Genomic DNA, 17419 nt, shown 5'->3' with positions numbered 1-17419 from the left:
TGTTTCTGATGTTACTTGTTTTCCATTGCAATGGTGATAAGAAGATGGAGACCAAATTTATTTTGATACGAGAAGCAACAAATATAATCCTCTCCCTTTAAACTTTGAAGTTTGCCAGGGTTTTTTTTACTGCTGTATTTTTGGACATGAAGTAAATTTCCCTCAGGAATGGTCATCCCAAGCTGGCAAAAGGTGTCAGAAAATTAGTAAAAGTTGATAGTTAAATTCAGCCTGTACAGGTTTTTATATATGTAATGAGTAAATTTTGGATTTGAGATTGGAGTGGCAGCAGTGCTCTTGACATTTGTCCCCTGTAAAAAGAGGGCTCACAAATTGCTCTGCAGCTGGACCCCCTGAAGACTGTGTGTACCAAATTTTCTTAATATTCATCCAGCTCTATAAGCACTTCTCAGCTGAATGTGAGTAAAGTGAAATTCTGTTCTTTGTTGCCTGTTAAGGCAAAAGAGATCTTCCGCACTGTCTGAGGGATGGAGGTGGATTTGTGCTTCTGTATCACCTTCACTTGCCTGGAGAAAACAGCCATGAAGTATTGTCCCTCAGTTGTTTGGCCTGTGGCATTTCCATGCACTCACCAGATTCAGAAGCTCATGGATGTAGGCAGACAATCTGAAAATCGTGTGTCTGTGGGCGTGTAACACAAGGTCCACTACAGTAAACATAACCAAGTCTCAACACTGAAGCAACTTTTCAAAAACTCTACTTCCTGGCCAAACAGCTACTCAAACACTTAATCTCCCAAGAACGGTATTCACCATTACAAAAAAAGTATATTTTTTGATAATTGCCCTCTCAAAAGGCATTGGTGGGGTAATAATGTGGGTTGGGGTTGAGCATCAGAGTGCTGACACTTAACCATGACCTTCTGCATGGACCACAGTATTTCCAAGCGACCACAGCTGGGCTTTGTGTGTCAGGAGCAAGACTCTGGACAGAGTCTTGCTTGACAAAAAAATATTCTGCTTTACAGAAAATAAACTGAAGTTAAGCACATGCAAGATCTGTGGAAAGTTAAGCAAGAAAATAAACTTGCTATTGATTCCCCTTTCTGTCTCTGAATTCAGGCATTGGCAGAGGCAAAGACATGTCAAATATCACAGGTCACCGTGGAAAAGACATTTCCACAATCCTAGAGGAAGAAAGGAAGGAAAACAAGCGACCACAAAGGGCTGCTGCAGCACGACGCAAGAAACGACGGCGACTAAATGACTTGGATAGTGACAGTAACATGGATGAAGAGGAGAGTGAGGATGAATTCAAGATCAGTGATGGGTAGGTCTGCAATTTAACTTCCACCACAAATCACTGACCTCTACAGGCTTCTGTGACTCTGCAGTGCCCCTGAAATGATCATCAGGAGCATGTTCCCAGTGCTGGGATGGCACTACACAGTGCCAGTAAAAGTCACAGAATGATAGAATGATTTGGGTTGAAAGGGACCTTAAAGATCACCCATTCCAAAACCCCTACCATGAGGTCCTCCTTACCTAGGGGAGCATCATTGTACTCGAAAAACTGCACTCTGGATCCATGTGCTGACATCATCCAATTAAATTTTAAGCATAACACATTCTGGAAATGTTACTGGGATGTTTGAGGCCTCACTACAGGCTTTTGTTGGTGAAGGAGCCAGGTGGGCTCAGTTCTCTGGCTGATGTGACTGTCCAGCAGAAATCCTTAACAAAAATGTAGCTAAAATGAAGCTGCTTGTTTCCTTTTAAAAATAAAAGTTGAAATTCCTATTCTGTGGGAATTTTTTTTGGCCCGATTGTCATTTAGAAATTGGAAGAGGAAAATTTTCATTATTTAGAGCATGCAGAACTTGACAGGCAGATTCTGAAATTAGTTCTTCATTGCTGCTCTGTAGGAGGTAGAGTTTGAAAACAGCGAAAGAAGTGGCTTATACTGTAGAAAACAAATACATGTCATGTGAAGCTTTAAACTACATAAGTATTGCTCTGGCTGACTGAAACTCACTTTCCACAGAATTTCTCATCATTCAGTCTGGGCAGTTAGTGATGTTAAAAAAATTGATAATTTTAGATTAACTTTATGCCTCAATGAAGCAACATAATACAGCAAGCATGAGGCTGTAGGCTCTTCACCAGCAACATTTGAAGCTTTACACCAATCACTGGAGTCAATTTACTAAGTGTATGGAAAATCTGTACAAGATAGATGCAAATTTTGAGCTTTGTTTTTCACCTGTGACCATGCTGAGGACATTTCAGTGGCACCCTGAATAATTGAGCTACATGTGCTGGAAATTTCCAATCAATGAGTGTAGCTTGTGGAAATGTCATAGAATTAATAGTGCATTGATCTGTTAAAGTGTACTCATGCATTTTCAGCTCCATCCTCTGCTTAGGACCTTCTGGATCTTACACTGGAATTTAGATTTCGCTAGCAGTCAAATGCAAATGACTGTGTACCTTCAGTGCTCAATGGTTTTTAAAAAAGCCTTGTCTCCTTGGAAATCGTGGGAATGTTACAAGTTTATGAGGTTGTGAGGTGCATGTTTTGCATTAGAGCCATAGTTTTGTGTTAAGACACGATATTCTAATTCTCAGAAATCATGTGGGGACAGTTCTTGGTTTGTGAAGGAGAGGTCAGCTTTGCTAGAACATGGTTGGTGTTTTTTCCCCTCCACAGGTACTGCTATGCAGACATTACATAGCAGTGAACCATATGAATGCTCCAGAATCTGTCCTATGTTAATGCCTCCTGCAGTGTTGGTTTGACAGAGTGTTTCTATCCACCTGCTGTTCTGGTCTGCTGTGTAATGTCATGCACTGTGGAGCCATATCCCAAATACACAGCTGAAACCTTATGTCAGTGATGGCAGCTTGCTCTCTCTGGGTCTTTGCCCCTCATTATAAGATTTGTGCTTTTTTTTGCTTTGTATAAAGCAACACTTATTACTTGCTTGTAAAATACAAGTACTATTTCAGTTCTTTAGTTTTGATACCTATCTCTGTTGTCTGGGGTTTTCCTTTGAACAGATCTCAGGATGAGTTTGTTATATCAGAGGAAAATCTAGATGAAAGTGAAGATGACCCACCATCGAACGAGGACAGTGACTCCGAGTTCTGTGCCCGCATCTCCAGACGACACCTCTCTAGGCCCATGAGGCAAAGCAGGCGGTTACGAAGGAAAACAGTCAAGAAAAAATACTCTGAAGATGATGAAGACGAAGATTCTGAGGACAATTCAAGCAGAGAGTCTGGTGAGTATAAGCAATCTTAGATATTTTAAGTACTCTGTTCTGGAGAGAGGAAGATTGGGAGTCTGAGTTCCTGTCAGGACTGACACTAACTTTTTTTGCTTGCTTTGGTCAAATCAGATATCATCTTTGCTGTAAAGCAGTTTGCTACTTGTTCTGCTGTTGGTATTTTTCAGGAAACTGGTATTAAACACTAGGTTCTTGGCATTTCTAGGTAGTTACGTATTTAAATAAATGCTTGTCCTATAATTCTAGAGGCCACCTTTGTGGATAGTTGCAGCTACCTCTGCACCTCTCCTGTTTGACACATGATTACAGGAAAGAGGATGGAGACAAAAGTGTGCTTCTTTATAGCTACTAGAAGACCTTCTGAACACGTCTATGAAAAAGATTCTGAAAGAAACATTTTCTGTCACTTTTATGGAAGAAAACTTCAGTTGTATGGCATTCTGTGTTTTCTGGCAGGCTTGAAGGCAAAGAATAACACCATGAATCTCTCTCTCCTAAAATTATCCTTAAAATCTTTAGTAAATGAAGACTCTTGCATCACAGGAGAACCTAATAATTCACTTTATTCTACTTGTCCTTCAACTATTTCATTTTCTGTTGGCACGGTTTGAAGTATGAGAATAGTACCTGCAATACTTTAACCTTTTCATGAGCAGCATCTTTCTCTGAAGACTGTCCTCCTTGTTTTGCCTCATTTGAGACACAGACTAGAAAGTGCCATATACATGAGCACTCATGTTTTCTCACTCCTACTGTGAATTTAAGGTTCTAGCTATACTGGAGTGTTAACTTGCTGCAGTGTGTGTTATCTTTCCAGTGTTTTGTCTGTCTGTGTAGAATATAGATGATGAACATGTTGGAGTAAGTTGCTTTGGAGTACTGATTTCCAGAAGGAGGGTTCATGCATGGACAGATGAAGACAGCTGTATGAGTGGTTAGAGTGATTGTTGTCTCCCTGTCCTCAATGCATCACTGCACTGATCATAAGCTCTTATCAATGAAGATACTGGCAGAAATCTAAAGAGGTTGCTTATCTGTTCTATAATGCCCAGGAGCAAGTGTTTGTTTCCTGGTGGACACACATCTGTGATAAAATCAACTGATTTCAGTATAATTCCGTATATATATGAAAGTATAATCTTAACTGTGTGTTTCTATTTCTCTCTCACCTTTATTACTGTCCATCAGGATCCTGCTTTAAGCCTGTTTTGAGCTAAGGAAGTCAGGTACCCTGCAAGTGGCTTTGTTTTCAGTCTCCAGAGATGGAATTTCTTTCTGAAGCTGGTTGTTCTTGCTGACTTGCTCTATTTCTTTGCCTAATGTTTTAGGAAGTAAAGAGGATGCCACTTTGTTCTGTGACTCATGTCAATCACTAACTTAGGAACAGTGTGTGACTTTTGTAGAAATGCATCTTGGGATAATTGTTCTGGCATAGCTCAGTGAAAAGCAGCTGAAGTTGATTTGAGGCTATTTTCAACTGATGTAAATAAATTTAATTTTTGAAGACATTAGCTGCAGTAGACTGGTGCAGGAAGAATTGTGATTACTGGTAAGTTTCTTCTGTATGGTTTCTGTTTTAAGCAAATTCATGATTGAGGGAAACTGATTTTTGTTGTTAACCGATATAGCTCAGGTCCTGGAGTTTCATCTTGTCAGTCGTTTTTCATCTACCTGTTCTTAAAGTCTTCTAGTAGAGTACAATTTATTTAAATTTTAAATACAGAACAGACTCTCCTGAGGCACTGGTAACATGCGCCATCAGCTCCAGTTCAGTAAGTGAAGTGGTTATTTCCACTGTCAGGAGTTCTAGAGATGTCTTTGACACCAATAGAGATGAGGCAACAAAAACACTGTAAGGAAAAATATCTGAATTAGGAAACTTAACTAAATTTTTTTTGTGAGGCAGTTTTGCTTTGATGGAATAATGCATGTCACTGTTTTGTTCCATACAGAGAGTGGTGATTACACAGATTACAGTGATGATGATTACCTGGAAACCAGGAGGAGAAGATCAAGACGGAATCAGAAGAGACAAGTTAATTATAAGGAAGATTCAGAAAGTGATGGCTCACAGAAAAGTGTCCGATATGGGAAGGAGTTGAGAAGAGTTCATAAACGCAGGCTCTCCACTTCAGATAGTGAAGGTAAATTAACAGTCTGGCATTTCCAGGAGCTGGTGTATGTCAGCATTAGCATGAGGGGAAAGCTATATAGTTCTGAGATTTCAGAGAATTGTTTTTCTAGAGTTTCTTGATGTTTCTCAGAGACTCTTTCCTTCTGAAACAGCCCACTAGTACTTCATGATGCACTGAGTCACTTCTCAAATTCATCATTGCCCCTAATCCTGACTTACAGGTCTGAATGTACTGTGCCTGGCACAGAGTGTTGGGATTCCAGAATTGGCACTAACGCAACTATTTCACCATGTTTCTCTTAAGAGGTCACAAAACTGCATCCCATGAGCCTCTAAAGATTGTCTTATGTAAGAGGAAGGGCATCGCCTCTGGTGCCTTGACTGTGTTTGTGCTGGTGGTTCAGACTCATTCTATCTCCTGTTTAAGGAGCTGTGCAAAGTGCAGAGGAAGCCTCTCTCAGTAATGCCAGTCACACTGAGCGATTGGTGTGCTTTGTGATGTATAACTAATTAGCTTTTACGAAACCAACCACTGACTTGAGCTGTTTTGGATTGTGGGGGCCCAGCTTATGAGACCTTAGGTCCGGCTTTCCAAATGCTGAGCGGTGCAGGTTGCGATGGATACCAGGCTTCATCAGAAAATGAGCCATCCTTGACAGCCCAAGTGCCTCAGTTTTGGAAGGGCTGTCCTGAGATTACAGAGTGGTAGAATATCCTCTAGGTGAAGAGAAACAAGTATGTGATGCAAGTGTGTAGTATCTCAAAAACATGATCTTCAATACAGCCTGTTCTCAGGAATCTGCTCTCTGGTGGCTTTTGTTTTTCCCAGCACTAGTGGCTTTAAACATTCCTTGATTGACACTGTCTTTTCTTCATGAAATCCCATCTGCTCGGGTATTTTTGGTACTGGCTTTCCATGCATTAAAATCAGCACCATCTAGCACCTTTCCAGCACTCTCCCACAGTTCCCACAGTATATCATAAAATGCATAAGAGCATTACTGGAATTGTAATTACTTTGAAAATAGAGGAACACTGACAGTCTCTCTCAACTTGAACCTACATTAAATAATACCCTTTAAAATGAAAATTCACGATTTCTAGTGGAAATCACAAAGACACAACAAATTATGTTTGCCATTTGATTTTTCAGTTTCCATCTCTTCTCACCACAACCATCAAAGATCAGTGTAAAGGTTGTCAGTGTGTAGGCAATAAAACCAAGCTTTCCATTAAAGAGCAGCAAACTTTAGGTGACAGGCAGCGTTCCTTTACTTTAGAAGTTGTATATAATTTGGGCGTGGCAGGGGTATAGTACAGCTTTGTGTGTGTGTAGATATATGAATTTTATGATAGAGCAGCCATTATTTGGGTTCTCAGTTTCTGTCAGGGCGCAAATAAAGCGCATACTGTGAGATGAGGAATGCAGTTCTGCGTTATTCACAGCATGGAGTTACCAATTTTAGGGGAGAATACACCTACTTCCAAAGCCTTTGATAGTCCTCATCTTGGAAACAGAATATCCATAAGTTGTTGATACTTGCTAGATTAGAAGTTTATTTAAAAAGTAAAAAGATTGCAAGCGTTTGGGCTTGGTTGGGGAACCCGGGGAAGGAGACAGAAATGTGTGTGCTGAGAGAGCTGTCTTGTTAATGAGTGTGAAAGGTGAAAAATAAAGTGTAAATGTTGCACTGAGATTTGCTAATGGCTCTAAGTCTACTGCTTCTTCCAGAGAGCTACACATCTAAGAACTCTGAAGATGATGAATCCACAAAGGAGTCAAAGCGATTGATTCGAAAACGTCGGCGAAGTACGGATGACTATTCTGAGGAAGAAGGAGAGGATGAGGAGGAAGAAGGGAAGCCTGTCCGCAAACGCCTGAATCGAATCGAGACTGACGAGGAAGATACCTGTGAAAACGCGAATGACGACACAGAAACCCCCGCTCCTGCAGATAAGCTGCCAGCAGCACAAGCCCCCCAAGACAACCCCAAGAAGCACTGCTACCGGATAGAGAGCGATGACGAAGATGACTTTGATAACGTAGGGAAAGTAGAGAGCCCTTTGGACTACAGCCTGGTGGACTTGCCTTCCACCAATGGACAGAGCCCAGGGAAAACCATTGAGAACTTGATTGGCAAGCCAAGTGAGAAGACCCAGGCTCCCAAGGACAGCACAGCCAGCGCCAGCCTGGCGCCCAACGGGACAGGGAGTGGGCAGGAAGCAGTAGGGCCGGAGGAAGATGAAGATGAACTTTTGAGAGTGACTGACCTTGTTGATTACGTCTGTAACAGTGAACAGTTATAAGACTTCCATTTTTGTGCTAATTTATTCCACGGTAGCTCATACCAGCGGGCCAGTTATTAAAAGCTGTTTTATTTTTCCTAGAAAATTCTCCACTACAGTATCACTTTCTAGAAGCAAGAATTTCACCAGTCCTGCAGTCTTTCTGTGAAGTGACCAGTTTTGAACTTTGAATTGCTGTAAATTCCCTCTCTTACCCCCCCTCCTCCTTCCAAGTCCATGGTCCTGGGTAATTTCACTCACAAAAACCTTATAACAACAAGAGATTTGTATATTTTTGACTTTATATTTCCTGAGTGCATACAAATTTGTGGAAATGGGTGGCCTAAGAAAGCATTCCAAATCAGTCAGGGCCCAAACCGGAACTGGGGTGGGTTTGACTCAAGGGGTGGGGGGACGGGAGGGGGGTGGTGCAGAAGCACTTGTGCTTTAGCTTTTTCATATGAGATATATATTATATTTAAATGTTCACAACTTAGATTACAACTTAACAGACAGTTAAAAGCAAAATTAATGTCTGTACTGTCGCATTTTGTGAGTTGTAGGTTAACATACCATAGCTCATTTTAGTAATCACCTTCATGGAAGCAGTTTGATTTTAATACTGGAGGCAAACAGAATTATTAGAGGCCAAGAAGGTACCATAAACAAGAACTCTGCTATCCATTATGACTTGCAGACTTTCCTAATAAACATCCTTTAAAGTGTTTGTACAGTGAAGTGTACTGTAATGAAGTTTTTGACAGTCGAAACACTCTAGCCATGAATTTCTAAAGCGATCTCATGCACAGTTCATCAGATGGCCTTCAATGCACAGTGTCTAGTGGGAGGACGTATTGACGTCAAGTTAGTCTGTAAGCTGGATGTCAAGTAAGTCTGTAAACACTGCAAACTTTTACAGACAAAAGAACACTGCGGTCGCTGCCCGGCCACGTGAGTTTCACCACCAGTTGGAGTATTCTGAACAAAATGTGTTTGTACAAACAGCATTGACCACAGAATGACAGTGCATCAGAGGATGGAGGGATTTTCAAATAAACCATGACTGGTCCATTCATGCCCTTAATATCTACTTCAAATTGAAGTAAACAAATGGAACAGTTTTCCTTTTGGAGGTTTCCTGTTTGGGGTTTGTGTGTGGTTTTTTTTTTTGGTTTTACTTATCTGCCTGGATGTATTAACAGGTTTTGAATGTAGTTGTTGGCCTTTGGCCATTAGAATTTTCTTAAAATACATTTTAATAACTGTCATGTGACCAACTGATTTCAAGAAGGCAGAGTTTGAGAGAAACGCTTGACTCCAAGACATCTCATCAACTTTTGAGCAGGCATGAAGTGATATGTGCTTTTTTTCAAGGGAAAAAAAAGACAATGGAAGAATAAAAACCCCACCAAATCAACATGGGGGCACATCAAGAGCATTCAGTATTCTCTTTACTCTGATTAAGATGCAGGCTGTAGCATTTGTACATGTTATAGGACACAGACAGCTCAAACAGATCTGCCAAACATTGAAATCCAAAAAGGTCACATCTATTAATCCTTTTGCTCTGAGATTTGGATTTTTGACTGGTGTTTATGTCCATTGCCGGCAATGGATGCACCAAAACTGCTGCTGCCACTGTGGAGTGAGTTCTCCTTTCCTGCCCCACCTGATTCCCTTCCATTATATTGTATTTACTAGTCAGTCATTGAGCACTTCTGTTTTCTTGTAATAAAACCAGCATTAGGCCTTTACTAAATACCTCTAGAAAACCTAGATCCAAAATTTACCTACCTTCTGGCCTTTAAAGTCTTGGTTTTGTTTCCCCACCTCTTTCTCCACAAGGTCTGTCAGAACCCCTCCATAACACTTACTTGTTTGGGTTCTAGCAGTGCACATATCATGCTATAAAACTAGGATCAGAAAGATGCAAAAAAATGGAACTTGCTCATTATCTGCTGTGCTAAGCAAGCTTGTGATTAAAAACAAAGAGAAGTCACTCTCTACATGACAATTTAATTTCCTCAAAGATTACATGTTTTCCTACCTTACTAGTGTTAACAACAGTTAAATGATTAAAATGGGGTAGTGACGAGCCACAGAAACTTAGAATGAGTTCTTAAAAGCATGTGTAGCGTTTTAAGCTACTCTAGTGCTTTCTTTGCTTAGGTGATACATAAATGTAGTGCTTCTAAATTCTAATATACTTGTGGTTTAGAACCAGTAAGAACATACGGCTTCTACTTGTCCATGGCAGTAGCTGCTGAGCATTTTTAATACTTGCAGTGCAAACTGATTCACATACAGCAACACTGTGCAATTGATGGTTCTTCATTTGTTTTGGCAGTGCCATATTTTTCTTTGCTGCCTGATGGAGCCTTTTAGTATCTGATCAAACATTCTTGCTTGTAGAGTCAACTGCAAATGCTAAACACGTAGTGGGCAGGTAATTGTCCATGTAAGAAAATACAAAAGATTTAGAATTCTGAATATACTAATCAGGAAAAAAATTTGAGTGCTGAGTTAGAGTGATGTAAAAGCAGGAAAGACCAGGAAGCAAATTAGGAGCATTGAAGCTTGCATCAGGAGTGTCATGTTTTAAAAATGGCCAGTTGTTACCAAATTTTACTTTCTCTAGGTCACTTCTCAAAAGCAACTTTTCTGTCTTGTAAGAAGTCACCCTTGGTACCTGAGATGGCTTCATCGCACAGGATCTGGAGTTCCTCCTTAGATCAGTGGGAATGGTGTGCAAGGAAAAACTGCAAAAAGTGCTCTGGAAAGTATTACCATTTTAAAACTTGGTATTTTTCTCATTTTTAAGGCTTCCTGCTTGGTGGAAAATGTATAGTCTGTTTGGGAAGATGACATTTTCTCAGAGGCCAGCTATCACACAGGGTTCACGCTGTTACAGTACGTATATGTGATTCCAGAGTGAAAATGTCTTCCACTGTCCTTACAGTCTTGTGCCCTTCTGTGCTCAGTGTGAGATCAGAAGTTAGTTGTCTTTGAATAGTGATCTTCAGGTGTACCTTTGGGCTTAAAGCTCAAACTGAATGGGAAACAGGGGGAACAGGCCAGGCATTGTTTTTAACGAGAACAAGCAGCTACTGGCAGAACATGCAGAGCATTTATTCAGCTTGTTTACTCCACACAGATTGTCACTAAAAGCTTTGTCTTTTTTTACCTGTAAGCTCTTCTGTGTATAACTGACTGGGAGGAGAACTATGCGTAGTCTAAGTAGCTGGGAGGAAGAACATATAAATCAAGTGGAGTGGATTTTTTTTGTGCCACCAAGATAAATGCTGGCTGTTTGCTTCCCTGTGGGGCTTCTGTGACTCAGCCACAAAAAGCACACAAGCAGGGCCACTCTGCAGTAATGAATGGGGTGTGTCAATCTGAGCAGAAGGGGGAGATAGATTTAACAACTGGGTTGGTTTCACCACAGTTGCTGTCTTCTGGTTGCTGAGTGATAAACCTGAGCATATTCTTGATATAAAATGGAAAATGACATCACATTTAACGACCCTTAGTTAGCAAGGCCAGTGCTGAACAATCAACTCTTTGATACTTTCATTTTGTACATGTTGAATTACGTTATGAAATCACTGCATCTTCGGGATTATTTTTTGAATGAAAAGATTGCTCTGGTCTAGCAGCACTTAAGAGAAACAAGAGATGCTTTTTTTTAAAAGGTCATTTTTGAAGTGTCACCTTAAAGATTTTGTTGTATTAAGTGTCTCCGTTACTCTCCATATTATAGGAGCTAATGACTTAGTTGGACTTGTTTTCTGTTCACTTCTGTTTTCTAATTGTTGTGTCTGAACTCTTGGTGAGAGACTTTACATTAAGAAGCTCAAGGGGCAAAAAAAGTATGTTCACAAAAGAAAAATTGTGTGGTAGTAGTACACTTGTTCTGATTTCTCTTCACATCTATTATTTGAACTACGCTGGTATCCAGATGCTGCAACTGTTAAATAATTTTAATCCTTCATTGTCAGGGGGTCCATTTTTATACCTCTGTTTTCAGGTGCTTATAACATGGTTTTCAGTTTTCTTCAGTAGGAAGCTCTAGTCTAAACCTTCCAATGATGATTTCAAATCACATATTTTTTACAAACTTCTTTTATGAAAAGTAAGCAAGGAATTTTTACAGCACCTGCTCTTAAAATTCACTTCGTACACAGTGATTTAAATAAATTATGGCAGTAATGCTCACCCCCAGAACTGGTCTGAAAGATTTGTATCACCTAATTCAAAAAGGCTTTATATAGGCCTTGAAAATTTGGTTTGATACATGTGCAGTGACTGCTATTCACAGACTTGTAATATGGTTCTGATGGGCAGTGTGTGCACCCTAGGTATGTATTTGCATTTCATGTATGCTTCTGATTTGGTGGGTATATAAAATCCTTAAATATATATGAATATATGTAGAAGATGAAGTATCTTCAAATGAAACCGTAACTTTGGGAAAAAATCCGTGTTGAATATGGTGTGGGAATCTCTAGAAATAAGGGAGCAGAATTTTGCAATTCCTTAAGTGTTTAAACCTTCCATAGAAGCGTTTAGGATATTGTCTGAAGTAAGGATTTGCAGGATCAAGACCACATTTCCTGGTTGTTTCATCTTCCTCCCCTTCCCTAACAGCGTAGGGGCTATATCTCACTTAAAATGTTGGAAGGCAGAAAGTAAAAAAATCCGGCAGAAATTATCCACTTGGGTTTTTTTTTCTGGTATATCTGATGTAAGAAAAATTCTATGACTAATTTTTGATGCTTTACCCAGTCTGAGACCTAACAGAGAGCTCTGGCTTCAGAAATATTTATCAGTTGGAAATTATTTCTGGACACCCAGCAGTTGGGGTATTGAGGATTACTAATCACTTTGGAAAGTCACATCACTTACCAAGCTCTTCTTTTGGATTAGGTGTAACTAACTGAGATAGTTCCAAACAACAAAAATGTGGGAATAATTGTCCCAACACTTCAGAGTAATTTAACTTACTTTGTGTATTGCAAAAGATGTATATTGTTTAGTATAACACGTAAAAAAACCATTGTGTAGAGCTTCTGGGGGAAAGAATAAAACTCTTTAAAGTAGTTAAGTTTTTATAGTCGAATCTGTGGTGTAAAGCCCCCCGATTCAACTGCAATTAAAAGCAAGTCTTACAACTTGGGTTTTTGACTATCATCTTGCAAATGCTGGCGCCCCACACCTGAGCTGAGGAGCAGGCGAGGGGGCAGCACTGCAGTTAGAGGGGCACACGTGCCTGCCAGTGGATCTGCTGTTGCTCCCTACAACCCCAAAGGTTGCTGAGGAGAGCCGAGCGACGGCGCGGCTCCGTTTGTTCGGCTGGTTTACTTCGTGCACTTTGCAGCACTTTGTGTATAGTCAGTCTCACTGGTTCCCCAGGTGCAGACCGAGTCACTCGCTCCTGCTGTTTGGATGCTTGTTCCAATAACAGGGGAGATGGGGAGTAGATGGAGGGAAGCGGAGTGGAATAGTGTGTATGCAAACCCAGGCCATTTGCAAGACAGGTCTTGGACAGGCCTAGAAACTACTTGTGACGTGCCCTTTAAAGGCTGAATTTCCAAAGGAAGGTCTCCATTGAGGAGAATCATCCCAATACCCTCCTTTTCTCATCCTGATTTTCAAAGTAACTGGAAAATGTACTTTATGTCTCCTTCCTTGAGAGAATAAATAATGTTCCTCCATCAGTGCAATGTGGATGTGGAAAAAATTAGAATCAGTCTGTAGAATATTATGACAATGTTTGTCTCTAGGGATGACAGTCAGAGTTCGCACAGTTTGCTTTCTTGTTTGTTCCTCTTACTGTGTCCCACACAACTGAATTTGGATCAGTCTGTCAGAACTTAAATGATTCTACAGGGATAAAGTCCTTCTGCAAAAACACATTATAGACCTCGTTACCAGTGCATCGTTTGTTAGTTAGAACAGATAAAAGTCCTTAATAGATACTAATCTGCTACTCGAGGTAGTTGTAGAAAAGGACATCAAGTCATAAAGCTGTAAGCCTTGTTTAGTTTTCCATTTTGTACTCATTATATGGACTCTAAAATCTTGTACAGTACCTTATTCCTATCCTATATTCATTCAAAGGATGCTCCTCCCCCTAACTGGCATTAAACCGCTGTGTTGCCAATGCAGTTGCTGGTTCCTGCCCGTGTTTCACAGCCATCCTGCTGCACCCAGGGGATGGATGTGACTGATCCAAACACGTCACGTTACCATTCCTGGGTGCAGGGCAGTTCCCACACAGGCACACGTCCTGTCCATGAGACAAACATCGGGGATTCTCAGCATCCCAGGTGGATGCTTACCCTCCAGTATTCTTTTGAGAACTGGATCGATTCTGCCAGATAGGTCTTTTAAAATTTAAGATATGCCTACATGAAATACAGTTTTGTCTTGCTGCCGTGTGCTGTTTGTATGTTTGTAAAGATGCCTTGAGTTCCTTAAAAATGGTCTCCACAGCTGGCCTCATCTTTTGTTTTCTTTCTCTAAAGAATTAACACAGTAAAGTTCCACAAGCTGAGCTCTTTATGTAGAGTTTAATCCTTGCATTTTTTGAGTCCTGAACCCTGTTTTTTTCAGTCTCTCTTCAATCATGACTTGCTACAATATCAAAGGGAAAGGACCGAGGGGACACACACTGTGTGTGTGGGAAGGGGGGGAGATACCTTGAAAAAACTGGAAGTGTTATTCTTGTTGCACATAAATTGGGTGGTGCTTTCACTGTCTTTTCCCTCCCACTGGTAATACCACGTGCATGTAAAACATGCTGCGTTAAAACTTTTTAAAATGGAAGTCATGGTGGCATAGTGCTCAAAGGGTTAACTGCAGTTTATTAACAGCTAATGTTTTTAGAATTGCAGTACACAACTGTTTAAATACTGTATTCCTTGTAAATGAAGTAAGAAAAAATGTTAAGGCTGGTGCCAATATTTTTGTTAATGAATTGTTCAGCGTTGTCTCTCACTACAGTCTGGTCAGAACTCTTTGTGTATAAGCTGGGCCTGAAGCCATTTTATAGCTTGTAGGCCTAATTGTGTAACTTTTCTTTCATAATGGTTTTGTTATAATATCTACTGTCATTTCTTTCATATAAATATGACATGTAAATTGTCATAATAAAAAAAAATTGAAATAACTCGATGTACAAAGTATAATGTGTATTGCAGATACAAGTGCTTTTTAATGGGCATTACACATGCACGTACCTCTCTTAGTTTTCGAACGAGCACTGAGTAATGGCTGCTGTGTATTGTTCCATGACGGGGCCACTGCCTGCCATGGGGACGGGCAACTCCTGGTTTATGTTGGTTTTATTATGGCAGCTCATCTGACAGAGTCTTTTCTTTCTTTGAGCAGCTCTGGCTGATGGTGGGGAAGACTGATGGATTTGTTTTTGCAGTCACAATGTTTTTCTGTGTGTGTTCCATCTTCTGTATAATTTTTGTATCTCACCTCACAGTGGTGTTGCAGTCACTTGACAAAAGCCAATGTGCCTGCAGCTGGCACTGTACCCAGCTAGGCTGTTCCAGCAGACAGCCATGAGGTGTCCACGTGCTCCTCCTGACAGAGGAGCCAGGTTCATTTATTTAGGTTCAGATGTGTAAAACCTGGGAAAAATGGGGAAAAAAATGGAAATCTGCAGAGACGCACTGAAGAAGCAGGTGTTCTGACACATGGCAATGGATGTGGATGATATTTCGGGACTTTAACAGGAGAGAGTCAGGGAGAAAGAAACAAATCGAAGGAGAGAATGGCATCTCTGTGTGAATTGCTGAAGCCTGTCAATCTTTATTTTGAATGTGTCTGTGGTTGCAGTCAAGCTGCTGCGTGTTCCTGTAGTGATGAGAAATTGCTGTGAAATCTGTCCTCTTGCTCCAAATCCACTGCTGAAACTTTACCCTTCCATTTTTAACAGATTCGGGGTATCTAAGTCTGAACTGGCCACCTTATGGCAGGCAGTGCTGTGGAGAGAAACAAGCTCCTCTGGGTGGTGAGTCCTGCCTTCTGTCCTAAGGTGACTCTTAACCCTGTGAAGGTACCTGCTGCCCTTCATTGCCTCTGAACATGGTCCTGGTTGACTAAATCACTGCTGGACATCCAGTGTTCAGATGTCTGTCCGAGGCTGGATTTTAACTCACTTAGCTGAAGAAAAGTTTTCAGATAGTGCCATTCTGTTCCATTCAAGCCTAGAGGAAATGTCTGCCTTCACCTCTAAGCTTCTGTTAGGTGCAGCACTCAGTACTCTGGTGTGAAGTGTCTGGATTATGTAAACAAGGAAGATGTGGATTTCTCCTCCTCCTTTAATGCCTCATCCTCAAAACCAACTTCCTGCCTGGGCTTAAACCATCCATTTTCCCATTTTCTTTTGGAAGAGTGGTATGCCACAGAAGAAAGACTCGCATTTGCATGCAGGAAGAGAAATGGACTCTCTACTGCTCCACTGCAGTGGCTTCAAGCTGCAGTAATTCAACCCCAACCACTCAGAAATCTTAATTATAATTGCCTTAAGTTGTTGTGTGATTTGGAGTTAACTGCAAAGGTGGTGAGAACTCTCTGTGGCTAATATGACAGCCACATTAGGTGAGAGGGGGCGGACATGAACAGGAGCATTGCTTTATAACCACTAAGTGTAATGAATGGTGTTTCCATGTATTTGGATCTCTTCCCACCAGCTGCCACAGTCTGATCAGTGTTCATGGATGAACTGTAAATTTTTGTTTCCGGTTGACCACTTGTCTTGGTGTGACAAACTTGAAGATGGTTGAGAAATACCCCTTTCCTCATCTCCTGTTGCCTCTGTTGTGTTTTTCCAAGCTATTCCAGTGGTGTTTAAATATCACTTCATAGTGGAATTTGCTTTCATTTTGGTCTAGGTGATTGTTTGTATGAGTAACAATTATTTCCTTAATTAGAATCCAGAATGGGAAGGCATGGTTGAGCAGCTTTCCAAAGCATGGTCAATAGCTCAGCCTAAGAGAACCATGTTATGTTCTGCTCTTTGCTGTCCAAGACCATAGCTAAGAAAGTCCAGAGAAAGGAAAGATGGGGATCTAATCTTGTAATAATTGGTTCATGTTTGTGAGAACCTGTGTTTGCACACAGGTAGGTAAATGACTCCTAAAAAGTAAATTTAAACTGTTAAAAGGGAAGATGAACATCCATGACAAGCTAACAACTTGCATGGGCTCTTGGCATGTTGCTATGGCAGGAGCATTTGTCATCCTGACAAGTCAGGGAGAAGGGATGTTTGCAGTGGTGCTGTCTCACTGATGGCATTACCAGGAGCATGCCTGGACAGAGATGTACTTCACTGATGTGTCAGTAATCCCTGTTTCTCACTGCAGTAGCAAGAGAAATGGTGTAAATCTGGGGGAAGAAACAGGGCCAGTGCTCCTGAGGGGGTGGCAGCCTTTCCATCCCTGCAGTGTGCTGTCCTGAGACACCCCCAGCTCACCAGGTACTGCAATAGTGTCGGGCTCCTGAGCCCAACTTCATCACTGCTGAGGGAAATCAACTGGTCAAGCAAATTAAGCAATTCAGGTACTTGTGATTTTGTTTTTCTTCTCTGTGTGTATTTATGAGACACTGGGTGCTGGTCACCCACCAAAAATTCCCTTTCCAGCATCCAATAATGGTAATTGAAAAGTCGCTGTGTTTGTCTTTCCCTCTGTCACCCGTCCAACAGAGACTTGCAGGCTAAAATAGATATGGCA

The 17419-nt window shown here is 40.9% G+C and overlaps 1 protein-coding gene across 1 annotated transcript in view; it reads left to right on the top strand.

The window, feature by feature from the left end:
- Positions 1–14841, top strand: part of RSF1 (remodeling and spacing factor 1) — a 67115-nt gene extending 52274 nt beyond the window's left edge. The window contains exons 13-16 of the mRNA XM_039561940.1: positions 1083–1290; positions 3021–3244; positions 5203–5394; positions 7117–14841. Coding sequence (XP_039417874.1) covers positions 1083–1290; positions 3021–3244; positions 5203–5394; positions 7117–7691 — 1199 coding nt within the window. The 3' untranslated portion in view covers positions 7692–14841. The remainder of the gene's footprint in view (positions 1–1082; positions 1291–3020; positions 3245–5202; positions 5395–7116) is intronic.
- Positions 14842–17419: the final 2578 nt, after the last annotated feature.

The sequence above is a fragment of the Corvus cornix genome, chromosome 1, assembly GCF_000738735.6.
Source record: "Corvus cornix cornix isolate S_Up_H32 chromosome 1, ASM73873v5, whole genome shotgun sequence".
Classification (NCBI taxonomy): Eukaryota; Metazoa; Chordata; class Aves; order Passeriformes; family Corvidae; genus Corvus; species Corvus cornix.
Note: the sequence above shows the minus strand (reverse complement) of the source record. Positions and strands in the feature narration are given on the sequence as shown.